This window comes from Pocillopora damicornis, chromosome 4, assembly GCF_964200805.1.
Source record: "Pocillopora damicornis chromosome 4, jaPocDami1.2, whole genome shotgun sequence".
Lineage (NCBI taxonomy): Eukaryota > Metazoa > Cnidaria > Anthozoa > Scleractinia > Pocilloporidae > Pocillopora > Pocillopora damicornis.
The window spans coordinates 20,342,788-20,363,945 of record NC_142673.1 but is presented as its reverse complement, the minus strand read 5'-3'; the positions used below and the strand labels follow the sequence as shown (position 1 = coordinate 20,363,945).

Sequence of the window (21,158 nt, the reverse complement as noted above, 5' to 3'; positions counted from 1 at the left end):
TTACAATGGGCAATTCTTTTATGGTCATGCACCGAAACCGCAATCCATCTTGGGATATGCAAATGTTATCTAGGCAACCAGTCGGAGCCCGAAAACTTAGGATAAAGAATAAGTGAGACCATGCGCAAATTGAAATGAACTAATATCTTTCTACAGAAAATTCCAAAAGAATCGAGAAAAAAAATCTACATCAAGTATGATTATAGGTATTACACAAATTCAAATTTTCCTGGCATGAGAAGCAACCTCTTGAGATCGGAGTCGACAACGAAAACTAGTTTTGTACGTTAGCGGCAGCTGCTGTTAAGCGAATAGAAGCCTTTTCCTGGGTAACATTACCACTCCTGTATTATTTAAATATTCTTACAGTACAGATTCGTACATTGGGTAAAATATGAAAAAAATAGCAAATAGTCATGATCTCGTTATGGTCAAAGATTCAAGTAAACCGCATTCGCTGAGAATGACATAACCCCGTATTTCTTTTTTAAAAAGATCCAAGAATTGGAGCTCAGTAACCCAGAGTTCTGTTAATGTTTTAAATTTGCCAAATACTACGTTACTTAACACCAGCAGTGTCCTTTTTGGTGAATCTTTACAATTCAGGTAATCAAAGAATACAAAAAAGCAATGACAGCAGCCTCGTGGTATTCAATCTCTCAGATCCTCACTCTAAAAGTGATAATCCTAGTGTCATCAAACAACACTTAATACACAAAACTAATAACACATTTAATGCCCAGCAAAACAATAACTAATACTTTATAATCTCTCGCGATGTTATCATTTAAGGCTCAAAACGGTTTCGCAATTTTTTAAACTCAACTGATTTGCGTTCATGTTATCAGCAATACCCTATTATTGTTCGTTTTCTTGAGTAAAATAATGTAAATATGCTTAGGTATTACAATTTGCCGATTCGGGGGTCATAGGACTTGTTTACAAAGTTTACAGGCACATAAGGTTTAAGAAGCTTGAGCTTATTTGTTGCTATAGCAACGTGCTCATCAAGTCCACTTTGTTGAAGCAACAAATAAAAAGTTGTACTAATATTAATCCGTTAAACTAAAGATACCAACAATCCAGGAAACCGATGAGCCTCTGTAATGTACTTCCAAAATATCTGGTATCGTTAAGCTGTTAAATAGTGAAACATGACTGGTCATTTCCTAATTTTAGAGATATCATCTCTTAAACATAAGTTGTCATAACTACGACTTGTTACAAGTATGAAAATCCCTCTAACCTAAATACAAACCAAAATAATACGATTCTTAATTGAGTGAGAGGCGACAGAAGATCAGCAAACTGTGTTGTTTTCACAGGCGGGAAACTAGTTCCATTTCCATTCGTTTGAGCTCTTTTGGCGGGCTTTCACATTTGGTGGTTGGCGACGCGCGGCTCTTGAAATTCGGTTACCTCTGTAAATGAGGAAGGTTGCCCGTGACAACACCAAAATTTCAAGATCAAAACCCCGTCAGCAAACTCTTACTGCGCCTTTCTCAAGTGATAATCGTAGCATCTTTAAAAATTCTAATTTGATGATAACCATGCATCCATGTTTGTGACCGTGAATACCCTGCAGTTCACAGTTTGTATGATGAACAAAACTTTTTGCGCCTCTTATGAGCAATTTCGCATACATTTCGCAGGTTTGGCGTCGCTGAAATTCGTCCTGATCTTCTTATTCATTGAACATTTTCGTCCATCTCACAAAAACAAAAACTAACCTTAAAAGTTGTTACATCTTCCCGATTCAAAACTTTGATCAATCAGAGCAATCCCTGATCATAATTTAAGCCATATATGGGAAAAAAAAGTGGGGGAAAGGGGCTCTTTGAAAAAAATATGAAAAGCAATGCAATTAAAAGACAAAGCATATATCTTCACGTTCGACGCGCTTAGTTGTGAATATGAATGAAATATAATACTGATAATAATAATAATAATAATAATAATAACTGAATAATACAATAACAATATTTTCACCCCTTGCCTAAAAAGAGCGAAGTCTAGACATTTCACTGTTATAATACGGCAAACATGAACATCTAAAAGACTATTTTAATAGCTTTACTACAAACAGTTTTATTAGATTTTCATGCGCCTGACCACATTTTTCCACAAACATAAACATACGGAAAATAAAATATGTTTAAAATAAATGTACTACAAATATCCTAACGTGACTGTACGAGATTATGTACAAATCTACCGAGAACTGGCCCTCTAAAAAGCTATAAACACTTTAAACTATTTTCTTAGCCTGTGCCAAGCATTAGTTAGTAGAACGGAGCGCAATAGCAAAGAGCGCTATAGTTGGGGAAGAGTGGAAAACCGAGAGAGGTTTGGGTCTGGTTCCTCAGTCGACCCAAGTCCCCTTCCCTTTTATACTCCTATGCTACTATCGCACCGTTTGCTAATTCTATCCATTTCACCCAAGTCACTCAAGCTTTACTTCATGTAACTATGATTCTCTGCATTACAATAAAAAAATATATACGTCTAAATACTAACCAAAAGTGTGGAACTAACAACCAAAATAAAAACTTAAACTACTTTTACATGTATTCAGTATGTTCCTTTACCTAATTGTACCTTAAATTAGATGTTAAGTTATGTAACCGTGTGGTCAAGAACAAGAAAACTGACAACAACTAACCCAAAGAATCACTGACCATCTTTCTTTACCCCGAGATCTTTCAATTCCTCCACATCTTTTCTCAAGTGCATAATCAGTTGGTAGTGATCACTGAGCGCCCAATCGTGTCTTAAAAGACATGTTTCAGCTGAGACAAGACTTCGTTTCAAGGCCCCAAGCTCGGCCTCAGTGTCGGCAACATCGCATGGATGTTGATTGGTGCTTGATCTTTTGTACTGTCTCAAGAAAATCAACTGATGCGTTATAACACAGGCGTCTAGATGAGTCTTGAGCTCTACGGAATTCATCCTCTCCTGAGTTGATTAAAGGAGAAATAAACAGAGCTAGTCAAAAATATTTTCAAGTTGCCCTATTTAACAAATCGAGAAGCCTTGACTGCGCTCTGTTCTGTTAGAAAGCACGCAGCAAGCGGTTAGAGCACGAAAGTAGTGTAGGGGGAAACACGAGAATCTAGCTGCTTCGTAAGTGCTTTACAACAAAACAGAGCACAGTCAAGGCTTCTCCGTTTGTTTTATAATAAAGAATCCGTTAAATTCCCCAAGCATTACTTTCAATTTTCAAAACGAACTTTATTTCCAAAGCGGACGACAGTGTCGTCAGCTCGCTATATACTCTCATAAGCACGCTACAATAAGCCAATCAGAATCCCTGTTGGAACGGTTCAAATAATCTGATAGGCTGTACAAGACTAAAGCTGTCAAAAATGTCAAAACCATCAAAGTTCACCTTCTGCGATAGTTTACAAACTTAGTTCGGCAGGTCGAATTTAATACTTTTGCCTAAAGTTTTTTTAGTCTCTAATACAGAATCTGAAAGTGAAATGTTCAGTGATCTTCAGCCGAATTGTGCTCGTAAAAACACGCATTTTTTCCACATGACAAGAGGAACACAAACTGCGGAAGGCGACTGTTTTATGAATGAACGAAAGCCGAATTCACCAGAACATGAAGATCGCTCGTGATGACAGCGCCGTAAAACTCGGCTGCAGTGACCGATGCAGCTTTCCACTCAACGCATCAGGAAGGATATCAGAGGAAGCTCTTATTTTTTCACTCGAAGGGCGGCCGATGTATTTTCTGAGGCTTGCTTCACTGCGATGACCGGAGATCGCCATGATGAGCTAGCAGCGATGGACCACAGATGGCCCAAGCTCCAGCTGTGAGATGATCATCTTGCGAAATAAGAGTCATGCAAAATTATGAGAATTTGTATGGGAATATTTACGACCGCTCTAAGGAATAAAAAATACATTCAAATTCTCAATTAAAATACCCCACCTTACTTCACAGCGCATCGCTTGCTATCTGACCGCTTACTATGTTGAAAAGAACCCATTTTGGTGAGTTATCCACTTCAAGGTTTACTACGTACATAAGAAAAGCTTTTCTTATGTACGTAGTAAACCTAGAAATGGATCTTTCAAAAAATGATAGCGCTTGTTATATCCGAACATTATTATAACATTTGTTAAGCCGAATTTTTACGGCGGTGCAAATGACAAGTTTTCCCTCAATCAATTCTCTTGTCCAAAAGTTGACATGCCAATTTTGAACTCGGAGAACTTTTAATGAAAATTTTACCAAGAAAAAGTTTTTTTTAAGTCTAATTTATGTGAAGAAATCCTCTTGTAAAAGAGATTGTAAAGGGAAATTCCCTTTCACCAAGCTTTCCTAATGTTGTTGGCAACTTTTGTTAGCTAACTTTTTGTTTCTTCCAGATGCACAAACCAAGAAAAATGCGGCTTTTAAAAGATAAATTCTTTACGAAAGAGTAGTCTTTGAAAATAATAAAGAGTACCTTTTCACTTCGTATGTATAGCCAATCTAACTTGTAAGACCAAACCACAACAGTCAATCACAACAAAAGTTGAGAACTCAAAAAATCAAAAACCAGAGTGATTTAAAGAGCGATAACCAAGTCGTAATAAGTTTCAAATTTTTATTTGATTGGTGAAGAGGGTAACCTTAAGGCAACACTGGTCCAATCCAGTGTTACTTTCGCCATCGGAAAAAAAGGAGAGAATTGAAGAAAGAGAAAATTTCTTTGAAATTTAATCTTGCGTTGATAGTTAAAGATTTCATTTTCCAGGTTAAAGCACAGTCAAAAATTTCAAGAATTTGTATGGGAGTAAAAAAAAATTAACCCATCAATTGAAACAATTGAACATCACTACAGTAAGAGATTAGTCAAGGGAACTTTCCCTCGCTTAACTGTACAAATCAGTTGTTGAGTTTTTTTTTTTGACATCCCAAAGAATGGTTGCTACAGGAGCACTGACTATTTTTGCGACATTTTACATTTAATCACTTTGAGTTCTCATTAGTTCCTTTGATATTTTATTTGCAAGTACAAGTACTCATTGGCTGTTATGGCTTTATTACTTTTTGCAATATTCAAACCCATCATGCCCCAAGATAAACTTGATTCTTGTTTAACTTACAAATTACACTAACAATTAAACTTACAGGATGGTCACATCCGTACTCTCTGTATGGACACTCCATCTGTGTACAATCTCCATCCTTTGCATCTAAATGCTTATTCAACTGTAATGAGCAAAGAGGTAATAATTAATTAAAGCTCTGAACAACAACACTTTATGATGGCGGGCTAATCCAGGGCAGCGTAACAGTCATCCAATATCAAAACTTTTCCTTCTAACTCCTTTCTTAATTCTTTCAAAGATTAAATAAAATTAGGGGTTAAAGGATTAAATGTTGATGAAAAGCCATTAGTTTGTTTGTTTTCTTTGTGTATATACAGCAGTTAAGCAAGGAAACAAAGCAAGCATGCATAGGCTACCATGGAGGGGGAGGGAATTAAGGAAATATAGAAGTTTTTACTAACTGTTTCCCCCTCTACCATCCATTGCATTCACCCTGGTTTTGCTTGCACTGCAGACAATTTAAGAAAAAAGGAGTACCTGATCCCCTTCTTTTTTTTTTAAAGTTAACCATTGGTGATAGAGTACTGATAGAAATGTAGTGGAATGATCTAATGTTAACAAATGAAAAGAAAAATAACAAAGAAAACAAAGGATATTTTTTTCCTGCAATGTGAATTGATTGTGTCGTACATTAATTTTTGTACATGCACCATACCTCATGGAGCTCAATGTTTTCTTTCCCACAATTTGGGCAAGTGACATGCATGTATTCACAGACATGACTCTGCAATTTTAATAAAGTTTGGGAACAAATTAATTTGGTAATGGGAATTTCGCAATTATGGCCATTCCACTGGGTTTCCAGGTCAAAGTAATTTGTCAATTTCATTAATGAATTAGGAACATGCACTTATTTAGAGACAGCTAGACATTTTTGTAGCCTAAAATAGTATGCTATGGATGTCAGTTTAAGTTATATGTAAGTAATTAGATAACATATGAGTTAATTCTGATGAATAAGTTTCTTATTTTCCTCTGCTAAATTGATCAACCAAACTTTCTGAGGATCCTTTTCCTGGAAAAACTTATCTGTTCAATAATCTGCAAGCCTCACTGCTCTTTAAGCCAATAAAGGTATCAAAGAAGGATTCAAACCTGCAAGTATCTCTTAAGAATAAGCTAATACTTTTAAAGTCTGAATTACATGTACATTCAAGCTTCCAGAATGTACTGTTGGCAACTTACTGCGTGCTCAGTCCATTTGATTGCTGAATTGCATGAGTGGCACACCACATTTCTAAAGGGACATTCCTTCTCCTGGTGTTGGGCTAATGCACACAGTGGTATGTTTTGATTACAGCCAGCATTGGTGCACATAGTTGGCTTAAAATTGCACTCTCGGTAATGATCCTACAAACCAATGAAAATAATATGAGAATCAAAAGTACTTATCATTATTTTAGTTATGTTAAAAACATTTTACAATGTATACTTCTTACACAATGTTATGTAAATTTATCACAGACATACATGTGTATATAGTAGTTAAAAGCTAAGTCTAACTTTAACAATGTTCAGGACTCCTATGTAGGCTTAACTGTTTTTAATTAACATTGGTGACATAATATCAGGAAATGATCACCTAAAATATTGATTCAGAAACCAAGAAAAAGGAAGAGAACAATTTGTGCTTATGTACACCCCCTTTGAGTAATAATTATATTACTCAACATTTTATCCATAATTCCAAATGTTTATTTCACTTTTACTTCAAACCATATAAACACAACAATAATCAATATATTACATGATCTTGCTACATGACTGCCAATTATAGCATGCTACACTGGACATTTAAGAGCCAAAATCTTTTTTTATACTTGCCATGGCTGTTAAATTATTAAGCAGCCTGAAAAATGCTGAAACTCACTCACCATATTAATGTATACAGAAATCAAACATATCTTAATTTCCTATAATATTAGGAAACAATCAATGCATGCCAATAGGACTTCACAATGTGCAATTTAAATGATTACCAAATATTAAGCAAAATAAGTCTCTCAGTCTATAGTTTTATATTAATTCCAAGGTTATAAATAAACAGAGCAACTATAGGGTTATCTATCATTTTAACTTTTATCTTGGCATTCAAATGACCATACTTCAAAATAAAAACCTTTTATCCATGGCATACCATATTTTATTTAATCAAAACACCCCTAATCAATTCAAAGAACAGATTGCAAATAGTGACTATACAGGTTTTCAGTTAATTTAAGGTTTATTTTTTTTTAATATTGTTGGAGGTTTAAGATCTTACATCTCCAGATTTCCAAAACATCCATCTTAATTGTTTTGAAAGGGGAAATGAGGTACATCAAATTCATGTTTCAAAGTTATTTGACAAACCAATAAAGAAGAAACATTTTAAACAGTCTTTTGATCAACTTTTTGAAGACATTTTATTAATTAATTTATTAAAGTTATCTTTGTACTCACTTCTGCATTTTTGACAGCATCCATCCATTGACACCCAGCATCTTTGTACAAACACAGAGTTACAATGTTCAGTATCTCTCTTCCAAAACTGTTGTCATCAAAGTACTGTCAATTGAAAAGAGTGAAACGAGAAAGTCATTGAAGTTTGCCAACATTTATCAACATTACCAATAATAGATGCTCATTCAATAACTAAGGATCTGTAACTGCACAACAAGACAATCTTTTATTCCAAACCCACAATCACTCCTAAGATCTCAATGGTAATTTTTCTCTTTACTTTCTATAATCAATAATGTAAGGTAATAATCAATAATGTAATGTTAAATAAAATAATATCCATTAATTTATATCTCTCTCTTTATACTCTGATTACCATCTTTGATCTGCTTGCCATGCAGTGTATTGATATATTGAAAGGGGAAATTAATTCTTAACCAACTCTGAAAGTGAAAAGGTTTAAAAACAATGTAGCTGCACCAACACAGCTAAATATACAATTGTATCTTAAAATTTTTGTACAGTATTTTCATTATATAGTAAACGAGATCTGGTCACGTTTGATGAGAAAATGTGTAAATTACCCAGCATTGTATAATGTGCACATATGCTACTTGCGACAGTCATTCACCCAACTTATCACTCCTGATGCAAACTTTCTAAATAAAAATTAAATAGAACATGAAAATTTACCAAAAAATAAACATATTACATTCCAACACTCCAAATTTAATAAATAGACATACTTACCGAGTTTTTCCCCAATGGTCTGTTGCAACTCTCATCTAAACACTTCACAGACCCTGAAGACCTGAAGAGTATAAACATTAAAGAATTCATTAATTAACCAAATTTATCACATTGCATGTACTTAGATAATTAAGTGTGATCACTGTCAACAGGGAATCATGGATTCAACTGCTAGCAGGTGTTGTTTCAGCAATGCATGGAACCAATACATGCTGTTAAAGATGTATATCTAATTGCTGTAGTAACCATTTGTAGTTTCGTCATGATTCCCTCATTTATTGTAATGTATAGTGGTGAAGGCTTAATATTTAAATTGTGCACCCATGAGGTGGTCAGTGAACACATATGACATGCATTATAATTTGGAGATGTTTAAAGCATCTTCTTCGGCAAATCACATCATAAGACCTCCCCAGATTTGTTAAGTCTATTGCAAATTAAAGAAAAATTGAAATTGCAATCTACTCACGGTTCATGAGTTAAAATCTCCAATAGGCAGGTTTTGCAATAATGGTGACCGCAACAGGTTTGTACTGCTTCTCGCAATAGCAGACCGCATGACTTACAAAGGTATTTAGCAGGAATTTGTGCAAAGCCAACCAGTCTAAACCCAGGCATTCTTACTAGTTGTTAATCTAAAGAGAAAACAAAGAATCACTGGAGGTTAACTACACGAGTGTTTATAATAACACTAATGGTGGATTTCATTCTGTTAAAGTATGAAATCCACCATTAGTGTAGCAAAATTAATCACGAGTCTAATCGGGGATTCAAGTCCTTCATACAAACAGCGGAATGCTCTTCATAAGACTTCAGAGGCCATTTCAGAAGTAAAAAATGAATATGCTTCGATAGGCACTTTTCCAGCTCATGCGTAGAAAAAACAATTAGCAGAACAAACCAAGCGACGTTTGAAGAATCCTTAGATGTTATTGAAAATATTCACTTACAATGGTTAGAATGAAAACTAACGAACCAGTTCTCTTATTCTGATCTAGAACTTTTAAGCATTTTTTTTAAAACATTCAGCATCTTGTAAGGCAATTTCAGCTTGCATGGCCGGCGATCGTGCGTTACGCAAGATGAACAGTTTATCGAAACAACGGATTATTTTCACAGCTTGTCGGCATCTTTAAATGCCGTCTAATGGAAGAGTAGATCATTACAGCGACAGGTTGTCGCATACTTGAAAACACTTAGCGACTATCACCTCTCTATCGGCGGGCAAACTCATTTAAAATACACGCTTCACTGCGAACTGGAAAGATCTACATTGAACACTTAACGTTCTATGCGAACACAATGCGATGCAATGTTGCATCGAATGTTGGCTTCTTTTCGACCCTATTTCGAGCATAAAATAGGAATGAACACTTGATATTTTAAAAGACGTCTAAATGGGCTTATCATGAGATAAACTTGAAAATAGACATACCTGTAAACATCCGCCTACAGAGGCCAAAACGTCTACAAACAAGATCGTGTCTCGTGATTAATCATACTCTAAACTCGAATTAGGGGATTCCCCTTCAGGTGGCCCTGGCCAATCAAGCGAGAGAGGCCAGAAACGAGGTTGTCTTTCCACGTGTCTCTCAATGTCAAAGTTGTTTTCATTTTGTGAGACAATTTCTGTTCGAATTTCGACAGTTTTACTTTGAAGAAAGCCATTTTAAAGCAATCATGGATTGTTCTCGTCAACAAGCGGTCTAACGTTAGTACATGGCAACTTTGAGCCGGAAACTTTAAGTTTGAACCGCATGCGAAAATATTGTAGATGATCGTGAGGAAAAAATTTGAATTGCTAACTAATATGGAGGTTCGTGTTTTTACCCTGAAGGTGATGAAAGCTCAGTGTAATTTTGTTTTTGTAGTAAAGGAAAAATAAAGCAACTTCCAATTTGTTAATGTTCACTAAGTGAACTGAGCTAAGCTGCCACATATTTATGAAGCTCACCAATTCAACACACGAAGGCATGTCTCTATTTTTACGACATTTCCCACGTTACGGCTGGATAATTTTTATGAGCCGTAAACCACAATAATAGAGCACGTCTTGCTACTTCACATCAGCAAACAGTCATGATGTCGTTAGCTAGGATCAAAGATTTGAGTAAAGCTCATCCGATGAGACTGACCCATCATTTCTTTAAAAATTCCTAGAATTCGAACTCAGCCAGCTATATGCAAAAGCCACATTTCAGCCAACTTTTCTACTTTCAAAAATGCCATGTTATTGAACACTAACAGTGTCGTTTTTAGTTATAAATTACAATTCAGGCAATCAAAGTAAACAAAAAAGCAATGACAGCAGCCTCGTGGCGCTCAATCTTTTTTAAAAGTGATAATCCCAGTGTTATCAAACAATATTGAATGCACAAGACCATTAACATATTTATGCCAGGCAAACCGTTATGAGAGGTAAATTTTCAAAACCATCCAAACAGGGGCGGAGATAGGTCATACTTTCTGACTTATACTCTTCTCTCGACGTGGCGGATTGGAGATCCGCGCACCTGTGTGATCAACATAGTACGAGGCAAAGATTTTCTGTGAACGTAACATGTAAGCATAGTTCAGTTGAAACCATCCACTCACAAATTGGTTTTGAATGCAACTTATAACTTATCACCAAACCATTTACCTCATTTATTACACCCATTTTGAAATCACTGATGGTCCCTGTAATCTGATTGGCTCTAATTAGTGCGATTTATTCACAAATTGCACCATTTTTCGCTTTAAATCGCATCTTTTCCCCAGCCAGTGAGGAGGCTACACTAAAAACAAAACAACCAATCAGACTTCAAGGCCTGTTTAAAGTAACCGATCATATTGCAGGAAGATGAAAGACATGGAGTATTATATGGCAAATTTTGCAACTTTTGTTTCCAAAACTCTTATTTTTCCTCCCAAAAAATGGATGAATTTAATTTTAAACCAGCTCAGTATTGTATTAATAAAATATTTGAACTGACCAAGTCCTGTATTTGGCCAATTTCAAAATGGATGTAATAAAATGGTAATTGAACCTCATGTTGTGCAATTTTGGTCTGAAATCATACTTGTGATTTCAAATCGAACTCGCGCTGCACGCTCATTCAATTTTGGAATCACGCGTATGATTTCAGCCCAAATTGCACTCCACTCAGTTCAATTACCATTATTTATAAAATTGCTAAATAAAGATTTTGATACTTTTTACCTCTTCTCCGAGATGCAAAACCAGTCTTAACCACCCAGTTACAATTTGAGCAACGCGTTGTTCAGGACCAACCCAATCAAAGTGAATACAAGGCAAAGAAAGTGGCTTTGTGACGTGCAGTTACGTAAAGGTCCCCACTCTGACAGCGAAAATTCCAGTCTTATCAAAGAATACGGAACACTTAAGTCAAACGAAACTTTTAATAGCCACTTACCACCTTTATCTCTACAACATAATCGTTTACAAATTATATTACCTAAGGTAGCTCAAAAGGGTTTTGTTATTTCCTCCTCTCTTTTTATACCAATTTTCTGATTGATCAATACAGTCGCCTTTCTTCTTTTATTGCCATAAAAATAGTGCGCACATTTACTTCGATTAATTAATCCAAGCTCTGAAGCTGTAAAATATATTTTGAGAGCTTTGGGAAACGATTAACCTTAACACCATGACTGCAGGTTATCAAACTTTAATAGTAGGAATTTCAGGCACATTAAGCAAAAATCAAGGTTGTAGTGTTGCTATGGTGACATACTGTGCAAGAGAAAGGACTCAACTGCAATTTTAGAATGATCAATAATTTACACTTTACCTCCCTGAGTGACCAAGAGAGAAATTCTCCTCACATTATCAATACAATGCAAAGCATAGAAGAGATGAGGACAAAGGAAAATATCAACTCAGGAATTATGAGTTAATCCGATACCAAATTCTCCAAATTGACATCATAAGCATGGAATGAACTATCAAATGACAAATGACAGAATAAAAGTAATTGCTAAATGTTAAATTTGTAACATTAGTTTTAACTAGTATTTTGACTATGGCGGTAATATTGTAATAATAGTTTTAAATAGTTTTAATCAATATTTAAATCATGATTTTATCTGATGTACCGTGATATTAGTGTTGTTTAGTTGTTAGGTTTTTATTAGTTATTAAGTGGATTACCTGTAAACTAGCTCTTAAGGGGGCCCTCTGGTTGAAATCCAACAGTAAAGAAGGTCATAACTAGAACAGTCACAGAATCATAATCATTAATAGTAAACTGCTGAAAATTGGCAGGAGGCAAGTACATGACCCTACCTACCAGCCAACAAGTAAAGTTGACCAGGTTTGTTTATTCCTAGTAAATAATAAACAAAAACAAAAACTCTATCATTTTAAACTATTCTTCTGCCCCCTCAAATTCAAAGCTCAAAATACATCCAATTGGGCTGGTTTTAAGCATCATGGATCTACTTACAAAGCACTACAAACCTATTGAGCAAAATCGGGTTTCAATCATTAATGTTGCCATGGCAACGAATTCATTCCAAGAAAAGATTAACTCCTCAAAACTTCAACACTTTTCAGTCAAACTGAATTTTGCTCAATAGGTTTGTAGTATGTTATGTCTCAAATATTTGTGGCAAATTCGGAGCTGTTAGCACAAATACATCCTGAGAAATTTAAGGGGGCACCCAAATAATCATGAAAAACCCATATTTGCAGGAAATGTGATTTAAAAGGAAATGTGATTTAAAAGGAAATGTTATGGAAACATGGGTTCAAGTTAGCTTTTACAATAAAAACACAGTGTGTTGGTAGAACTGCTTTAAAAGAAATATCCCTAAAGTTATTTTTTGGTCTTCTGAGTAGTTTTCCTCTTTTTGGGTCCATTACAAGGTTCTATTTCTCCAAAAGCTCCAGCTGCATAAGTTACACCCTCGCCACGAATCCTTAGATCTTCATTATGCTGTTTAGCCTGTCTCCTGGCAACTCTGTATTTCTTGTGCTGATCTTGCACTCTCTTCTCTGCTTGTTTAATTCTCTCTGAATCCCTTCTCCTAGCTTCCATTTTGGCAGTATCACTCACAGTGAGCCCAACCTTCTCCATGATAGCATGTTTCGCGGAGGCACCACCACTGAAATGTAAGGCAGCTGACAAAGCAGCCAGCTGCACTCTCCTTCTGCCATGCCACTTGTGTTTGGGACATTTGTTCCATACCAGGGAGTTGATGGACTCATTAGCATTCTGGGTATAGCCAGGCAAGCACCTTGCAAGAAGGGCAGAATCTGTGAGCCTGTCATAAATCTTGCAAAGATGTTCCTCAAACACCTTGTCAAGATGGTGTGGCTTGTTAGGGCAAGGGAGCCCTTTCTTGTATTTACACCATGAATTTGGTGGACAAAACTGGTGCCTTTCTTTATTGGGTAGCTTCAAGCAGTGGAACAATCCAGCCAGAATCTCAGTGTTCATAGTCTGCACAGCTTGGTCCCTCTCTTCAGTGGTTGTAATTTCTCTTTTTACATTGTCACGAATTGCCTTGCCATAATTCTTTTTCAGTTTTTCTATAGCAGCCTTTGTCAGTCTTCCATTTCTTCCATGCATTGGTTTTCCATCACTCAATTTCACTGAGGATTTTTGAAATTCATACAGTGCTTTTCCAAGTCGCTTTTGAACGTGTCCAATGCAGTCTAATTTCATGACCCGGTCACAGCCTGCAGTTCCAGCCAGGTGATCCTCTTCCCACTTCTTAAAATCTTCTGAAGCTTTCCAGGTAATGTACTCTTGATCATTGTTTTGTAGATTTTCATAATGGTGACAAGTGTCACAGGCACCATAAATGCTCCATATAGAATTATATGCTTTTGAGTCCCCATCAGAAATCATCCATGTGTACCTGATAAAGCCCTGCTCACTTCTTCCCCATATCCTTTTGGCACATTCCATCTCCATACTTGAGCTGGAGCCTTTATAAGAGCCTTCACAATGATGAGTCTGGCACCACTGTTCAAACTGGTCTTCAGTCAGACTTGACTTCTTTTGTGAGCACACACTACAGGTTTTTGAGATAACTTCAAGGTCCAACACTTTGCCGGTTGCAGCAGAAATAACAAATCCAACACAGTGATTGGCAGTATAACCTCGTTTTGACCAGGAGCCATCAAAACTTACAGGGATACTAATTATCATTTGATCATTAGCATCAGTGATGCATTCTTCTTGTATAGCCTGCATTCTTGCCTCAGCCCTGTTTTTGGCTAGTTGCTCCTCTAATATCTCCTAGTGGGCCTTGAGTAGTGCCTCTTCGTGCTCATACCAAGTTGAGAGCGAAATACTGAATGGCATATTAAGCATTTCACACAGCTTGGCAATTCCCTCTTTTCCAACTCCCATCTCAAATGTGCCATACACTATTCGTCGGTTCAGATCTTTACCTTGAATTGTCCTTGGAGTGGTATCATTGGAGGGGTGATCACCAGTAGCAAGGAACTCTGTCATGCCACAGTCACACTTGACAAAGACTGAATTGCTTATTCCCATTCTGTTTACAGTGCTCTCTAACACTTCAACTTTACCTAAATGAGAAATTAGAGGAAACGATCTATTAATTTTCTAGTTTAAATCCAGATAAATTAGTGGATCATGGACTTGGTTTCAAATTTTCCGGCATAATAAGTGACACTGTGCAAAAATTTCAACAGGCTCACCTGAGGCACATGGTCCATGTGTATGTACTCTGTTTACAAACTTCCTTAGACTTTCCATTGATACCAGGCGATATCCTTCAGCAATTTCCAGATCATCTGGAATACTTTCATCCCACAGAGACGTATCAATAGCACAAGCGCCGATTTTTCGCGCAGAAACCGGGATTGCAGGCGGTGGAATCATTTCGCTTACCACGTCATCTTCACCGACGAACGCGATATTTACCCTTCGTTCGCTCGTTGCGCTTGCCGCTCTTTTCGCTTGTTTTTGAACTCCTTTGAACCCTTTACGCTTTCTTGAAATTCCCTGCTTTAAAACAGACTGCTTTTTCCCTAGCTTCGGCATAATTTAACCCTTTATAAACTGAATCAATAAACTGTGAAATGCTACGCATAGATCAACAAAAGTGACTTGGACAAAATTCGTTAGAGCTCCTTGTAACTCAGTAACCAGGCCTCAAAAGTAACTTCTAGGAATCTGGAATGAACTACGGTCTGTTTCCAAACTCAGGACCGTGGAACAACGTTAACGCCTCAAAAATAATTCGGGAATCAAAGTGCTCTGTGAGCAAACTCGTGAATTGACACATGATTTTTTAGATTATGTTTAATGTTATCTGGTTTAGGGAATTTTGTGGTTGATTGTCATATCTAGAGTACGAGCAGTAGTTCAGTGTTCGCTAATGTAGCAGAGAAACAAAGTAACGTTGGGATAAGAAGGCATTACAATTGAAATGATCATGCTATTACATTTGACAAGGTGGATGATGTCATGTGTTTTAAACGTCTATCATTTTTGTTTCTGGTTCAAAAGAAAAGGTTGGAAGTAAATGTGGGTGAAAAGTGAAATTTACTGTCTTTCGTTGTAAATATTAGAAAATCAAGGCAATACTGTCTTAATGAAAACATTAACGATTCCCTCTTTATCAAATGAGACAAACGGGAACGAGTTTTGAGTGATATAACTAAGCCAAGCCTGCCACCGTCATTTTAGATCTCCGCCTGGGTAGATTTAGGTCACGTGCTAGGCAACGTATGATCAATAACAAGATAGAATTTCATTTCAGGCCTATTTATCAATTTTGTGGTGTGTAACTTTCGCATTTTAGTACGTTGTTTGTATGTTGAATCTTCAAATTGTCTTGAAACTTAAAAGAAAATTGTTCTTTAAAAATTCCCTGAAAATCGGTAGCTAAAATTGTTTGTTTAGGTGTTATCTGATTTTCGTGTTAACTTGTTATTTCGTCAGTCGCCGGCATCTTTTGTTGCTTCTCACAGGAAAAACACACGCGACGAAACGTAATGATCAATTTTGTCCTCAATCTCACGCTATAACAGAAAAAGCTTTTGAACATCTGTAAACTCCGAGCGCTTCGCAGTAAGTGATATTTTCAATGAATCTTCGGATTGTTTTCAAGTTCAAGGACTGTAAATTACAATTTTATGAAAAACGAAGGTTGTTCTGTTATTTCAGTGTGAATCCTTGCATGCCTGCCAGTCGCTGGCGCCGCTTGTTGAAACTAAAATGAAAAAAAAAACTCTTTTAAGATTATCATTGGCTTCTTTTTCACCCCACCACTATTCTTAGCAACAAAGGTCGCCATTTCGTCTGTTTATTGCTCGCCAAAAACTATAAAATGCACTCAAAAGCCTAAAATCTAAAAAAAGTTTACAGGAATCGACCAATCGAGCGAATGCTATTCCCCACATCGTATCTATAACTCGCTCTTGCGCATGCGCGCAATTCACGAGTTAAAAAGGCTCTTGTTTTGAATTGGTTACCATGGCAACGGAAAAACAACGTTCAAAGAAGGCCACTTTTTGACTCTGCAAAGTAATTTATGTAAAAACAAGCAACATATTCAAAATCTAGATAGAGTCAAGTAAATATTTTTCCAAAAAAAAATTTGGGCGAAAAATTTTTCAATTTTACCAAATTTCAACCAGAGGGCCCCCTTAACCTAAGTATATATCCATTTTTAATAAAGTATATGTATGTATATATGAATATATTGTGGAGGAAAAAGACAAATAAACAACCAGTTCATCCCTACAGACCTGTTTCGTGGTTGTCCACTCATCAGGAGGCAATCATCTCATCCCCTGATGAGTGGGCAACCACGAAACAGGTCTGTAGGGATGAACTAGTAGTTTATTTGTCTTTTTCCTCCCATAATATATACATCGCTCTACTCCTATGTATTGAGCACTATCTTACGTAAGTCAAAATTTTACTCTTTATGTATATATGTATAAGAATTGTATGGCAGACAGAAAGGAGAATTACTAAAGAGATCTTGAGAGTTACCGGATTAAAGCAAGAACAAAAGTACTAAGAATTGATTCGTCAATAAATTAGCACAAAAAGGAAAAAAATTGTTTTAAGCCAACTTTTAGAGTCACATATATGACTAATGTAAAAATTAATGACTATGTAATGACTAGACATTAAAACTAACTAAATAACTCATTCGCACTATTTGGCATGACTGCCTAACTGCCCGAATGGAAATGATAAGACTACTTCTTTACTTTAGGGGAGCTTAAGCTTAATCACCATTAGTTTCAGTATCCCTAAAAGTTTTGCAAGAGTTTTTACCACGGCTGTCCCTAGCTCACGTCTCGAGAAGCGCAAAATTGTCTATTCATTCATAAAAGCGATGCATGTTGCATTCTGGACGCAGAAGAGGAGTTTGGGATGCCTGCGTTTTGACAAATTTGCGGTTTGCAATCCGTGTAAAACCTTATCCATCACTGACCTTTCTCGTTCTCTCCTTTAAAGCCTTTTTTTCTAAACCTCTAGATCAAGCTTAATTCTGTTCTTCCCTAGTCAGTTTTTTTTTCAATTTCTGGTACAGAATTGCAGGGTACACAACAGCGAGGTATACTGGGGTATCCTTTTTTCGCGCAAAACACATGCTCCTTGGACGATGAACCACATATCTCTCTTGTAATCATCAACCAAAAGAGCAGTTATACAACAAAATCATAGTTGGGAATAAATAATGGTACCGGTAATAAGACTGAGTGGAGTCCAATTCAGTCTATAATCATATACGTGTTCATCCCTATCAATCCTAAAAATTACAATTTTCCAGAAAAGAACAATAGCCAAGTTATGAAAGAAAGATAAAATTTGCATTAAAAGACTGACAAGGAGGCGTAAATGGTTTGATTCTATGGTGATTAAAACCAAGGCTGTGATTGGTTGATTTAAACTACAAACTGTTCGATAACAGACTGTCTAATAACAATTTGGCAAGTGGATTAGTGGAAAATAGGAGCTTATTGAATCAATCAAAAGACAATGGTGGGAATTGTAATTTTTATGATTAGACCCCTTATGTTATCTATAGACCCCTCTATAGCACCCAAGACAAAAATTTTTATATACTCCTGAGCAGAGCAGTTGTCAAGAAAGCCCGCTCGCAAGGTACATAAATCACCAGAACCACTCCCGGGTTCTTCCAGCTTTTGCTACTGGTTAAATCCTACGACAAATTTAAGCTACCTAATTAAGAAATAAATACGCAACTATTTGAACATAAACTACCAGATCCCGGTTGTTCAAAGGTTGGATAACGCTATCCACTAGATAAATCGCTATCCGGTGGATAGCGCAGCACGTTTTCTTGACAATTATCCGTTGGATAGCGCTATCCACTCTTTGAACAACTAGGCCCAGATATTAAAAAAATAGTTGGTGTTATTTTCACATTGTACCTAATGGAATATCTTTACGGAAGAGAATCCCGTTGACGGTATCAGATTTCTCGTACAAGGCAAAACAAAAAATAATGATACAGTTCAACTACTTTAACTGAACCTAAAAAAACCAAAACAATGAGTTTGTGTGTAGGCTAATTAACAAAACCAAATTCACGCTAATTTACGAATATGGAAGCGATACTCGTATTTATGAACACTACTCAACTAGTAGTGAAAATAAGACCTGAAAAAAAAAAAATTCGGGCCCGTACGGGATTTGAACGTATGACCTCTGCGATACCGGTGCAGAGCTCTACCAACTAAGCTAAGGAGCCAACTGGAAGCTGGTCATTATGTTGTTCTCGAAAATAACATGTATATGTAACTACAAATAACATGTATATGTAACGGAGTGTCACAACAAGATAATTAAATAGCGTTTTAGCGCTAAAACATACGAACGTTAAAAAATAAAAACTTTTAAAAATTACTTCTTTAGAGATATATATGCGAAATTAAAGCATTACCTGAGTGTCACCGCAAAATAATTAAATAGTTTTCTAGCGCTAAAACATACGAACATTAAAAAATAAAAACTTTTAAAATTGTTTCTTTAGAGATATTTATGTTTAAAAGGCAAAGCAAACCGAAATGACAAAAAAATGATAATCTGAAATCCTGTAACAAACTGAGATAGCTATTATGTGACTCTTTTTACATGAAGACTCTCAGGTTATCGACCAAGTGGCTTACACAAAGGGTGCTTAACTTGGTTCTGCTAAAATAAAGTGACCACGAACGTTGTTCATCCCCTGGATCGGATATTAGTCCGACGCAGGTTAATTCCCAGCAATTGATAAATTTTTCCTTACAATGCGCTGGCACCCACAGATATTCCTGGGTGGGGATGGTACTCTGAGAGAGGAACCCCTACAAAGTTCTAAAAATAGTTCCAATTTCACGTTTCCCTCATGAAAAGTGCGAGCCACTTTGTTCAAATGGAATGAAATTATTAAGTCTTTAAAAGAAAAAGCGCCATCCTTTCAGGTCTATCATTATAAAGGTTAATGTCATTTCAAATGTCTTTATATGATAAACAACTAACCTGTGGCTGAAGAGCCATCGTTTGTTAGAACATTCCGTAGCAAACTGCATGGACTTTCAACTACTTCGACCAATGGAAATGCTACATCAGAAATATGTGACACAACAAATGGAAATAACATCACACTACATTAAATTAACCTTCTCGCCGTATGGCAAATGGAACAATTCTCCATATTATTCAAACAGTCTTTTCCATCCAGATACTTAACCATAAATATACAACATTCAAGTTGCAACATGCTTATTTCAAACTCTTTGCGTGCGAAATCAAGTTCGACCAGGGTGAAAGAATAAACTTACCTCAAGGCCCAATTGAACTGAAGTGCGTAAAAAAGTCACTTTTCAACGAGAAAAATAAATATGGAATCATTAATAAAAGATTCGCGTTAAACTAAAATACACATAGCAAATTTATATGCTCATAACAGTCGATTTTAGCATAGTGTGTGGAACCAATTTTGCAACTCCTATCAAAATACATATCACGTGTTTGATAGAACATGTAAACATGGTTGAAAGTGAAGAAAACCTTCTTGGAAGGTATACGAGAATAAATGCCTTTTTGTACAGTACGAGCAGTCCCTCCTTTTCGGCGAAGTCCGTCGAAAAAAAAATCATCTAAGAAAATAGTACTTGTAGTTAGTGCGCTGCAACTCACTCCCACAGTTCCACGCGGTGAACCACAATTTTCAATATTCGCTTTTTTTTTTGCTGATTCTTTTCAACTCCACGACGTACTTTGCCGAAAAGAAGAGACCGCTCGTAGTCTGGCTACTTCAGAAGGCAACCACATGAAATTTATCCCTTAGTGAAAGCAATGACATAGGAAGGAGAAAAATCGCGCAACCTGTAAAACTGAAAAAAGCGGGTCCAAACACTGAACTACAATCGACTACTGAATCCAATATATAAGTCTCACAAAAACTGAATTAGGAATGGACAACGACGACAAACTGAGCTAAAAAAAGTATTCGCAGGCTAACACGGGAGACCATAGCAGAGTTGATATGTCTGATACCCAACCCTAGATGATATCACTGCTTTAACTTTTTATAAAAACTGCTCACTATTTTAGATACTATATTCTTCTGCAATGGATTAAGCTTTGTCACAGTTGTCCACTTATGGGGTAAAGTCTAACGTAGACTGGATGGCGGGTGGAAGAACCATAAGAACTATTACAATCTCACACCAACCACCATAAGATTAAAATAATCTAACACAGAATGGCTACTACTTCTAAACTATACATTATAGACTGTACAATACATGACCTCGTGTCAGCAAAAACCAGCGATGGAACGATCAACACAATAATGCCTGAAACTTAAACAAGTTCATAAGAGGAACAAAAATTTAAAAAT

The 21,158-nt window shown here is 36.3% G+C and overlaps 2 protein-coding genes across 7 annotated transcripts; both read right to left on the bottom strand.

Annotated features, from left to right (window-relative positions):
• Window positions 1-331: 331 nt before the first annotated feature.
• LOC113685898 (TNF receptor-associated factor 6) lies at window positions 332-21,120 on the bottom strand. Of its 6 annotated transcripts, XM_089204880.1 has the most exons (9): window positions 20,095-21,120; window positions 19,793-19,873; window positions 8,770-8,935; window positions 8,301-8,361; window positions 7,551-7,655; window positions 6,294-6,458; window positions 5,764-5,832; window positions 5,128-5,208; window positions 332-2,955 (listed from the first exon to the last, which is right to left on the bottom strand). In XM_089204880.1, exons 3-9 carry the CDS (start codon window positions 8,916-8,918, stop codon window positions 2,671-2,673), a joined length of 915 nt encoding a protein of 304 aa, XP_089061006.1. In that variant the 5' UTR covers window positions 8,919-8,935; window positions 19,793-19,873; window positions 20,095-21,120; the 3' UTR covers window positions 332-2,670. The 6 variants fall into 6 exon arrangements, with proteins under 6 accessions (XP_089061006.1, XP_089061003.1, XP_089061004.1 ...); XM_089204877.1 differs by having other exon boundaries at window positions 19,793-20,505; XM_089204878.1 differs by lacking the exons at window positions 19,793-19,873; window positions 20,095-21,120 and adding an exon at window positions 9,736-9,816.
• On the bottom strand, window positions 12,555-15,432 carry LOC149047197 (uncharacterized). The gene is made up of 2 exons (XM_089204863.1): window positions 14,980-15,432; window positions 12,555-14,847 (listed from the first exon to the last, which is right to left on the bottom strand). Exon 2 carries the CDS (start codon window positions 14,504-14,506, stop codon window positions 13,121-13,123), a length of 1,386 nt encoding a protein of 461 aa, XP_089060989.1. The 5' UTR covers window positions 14,507-14,847; window positions 14,980-15,432; the 3' UTR covers window positions 12,555-13,120.
• Window positions 21,121-21,158: the final 38 nt, after the last annotated feature.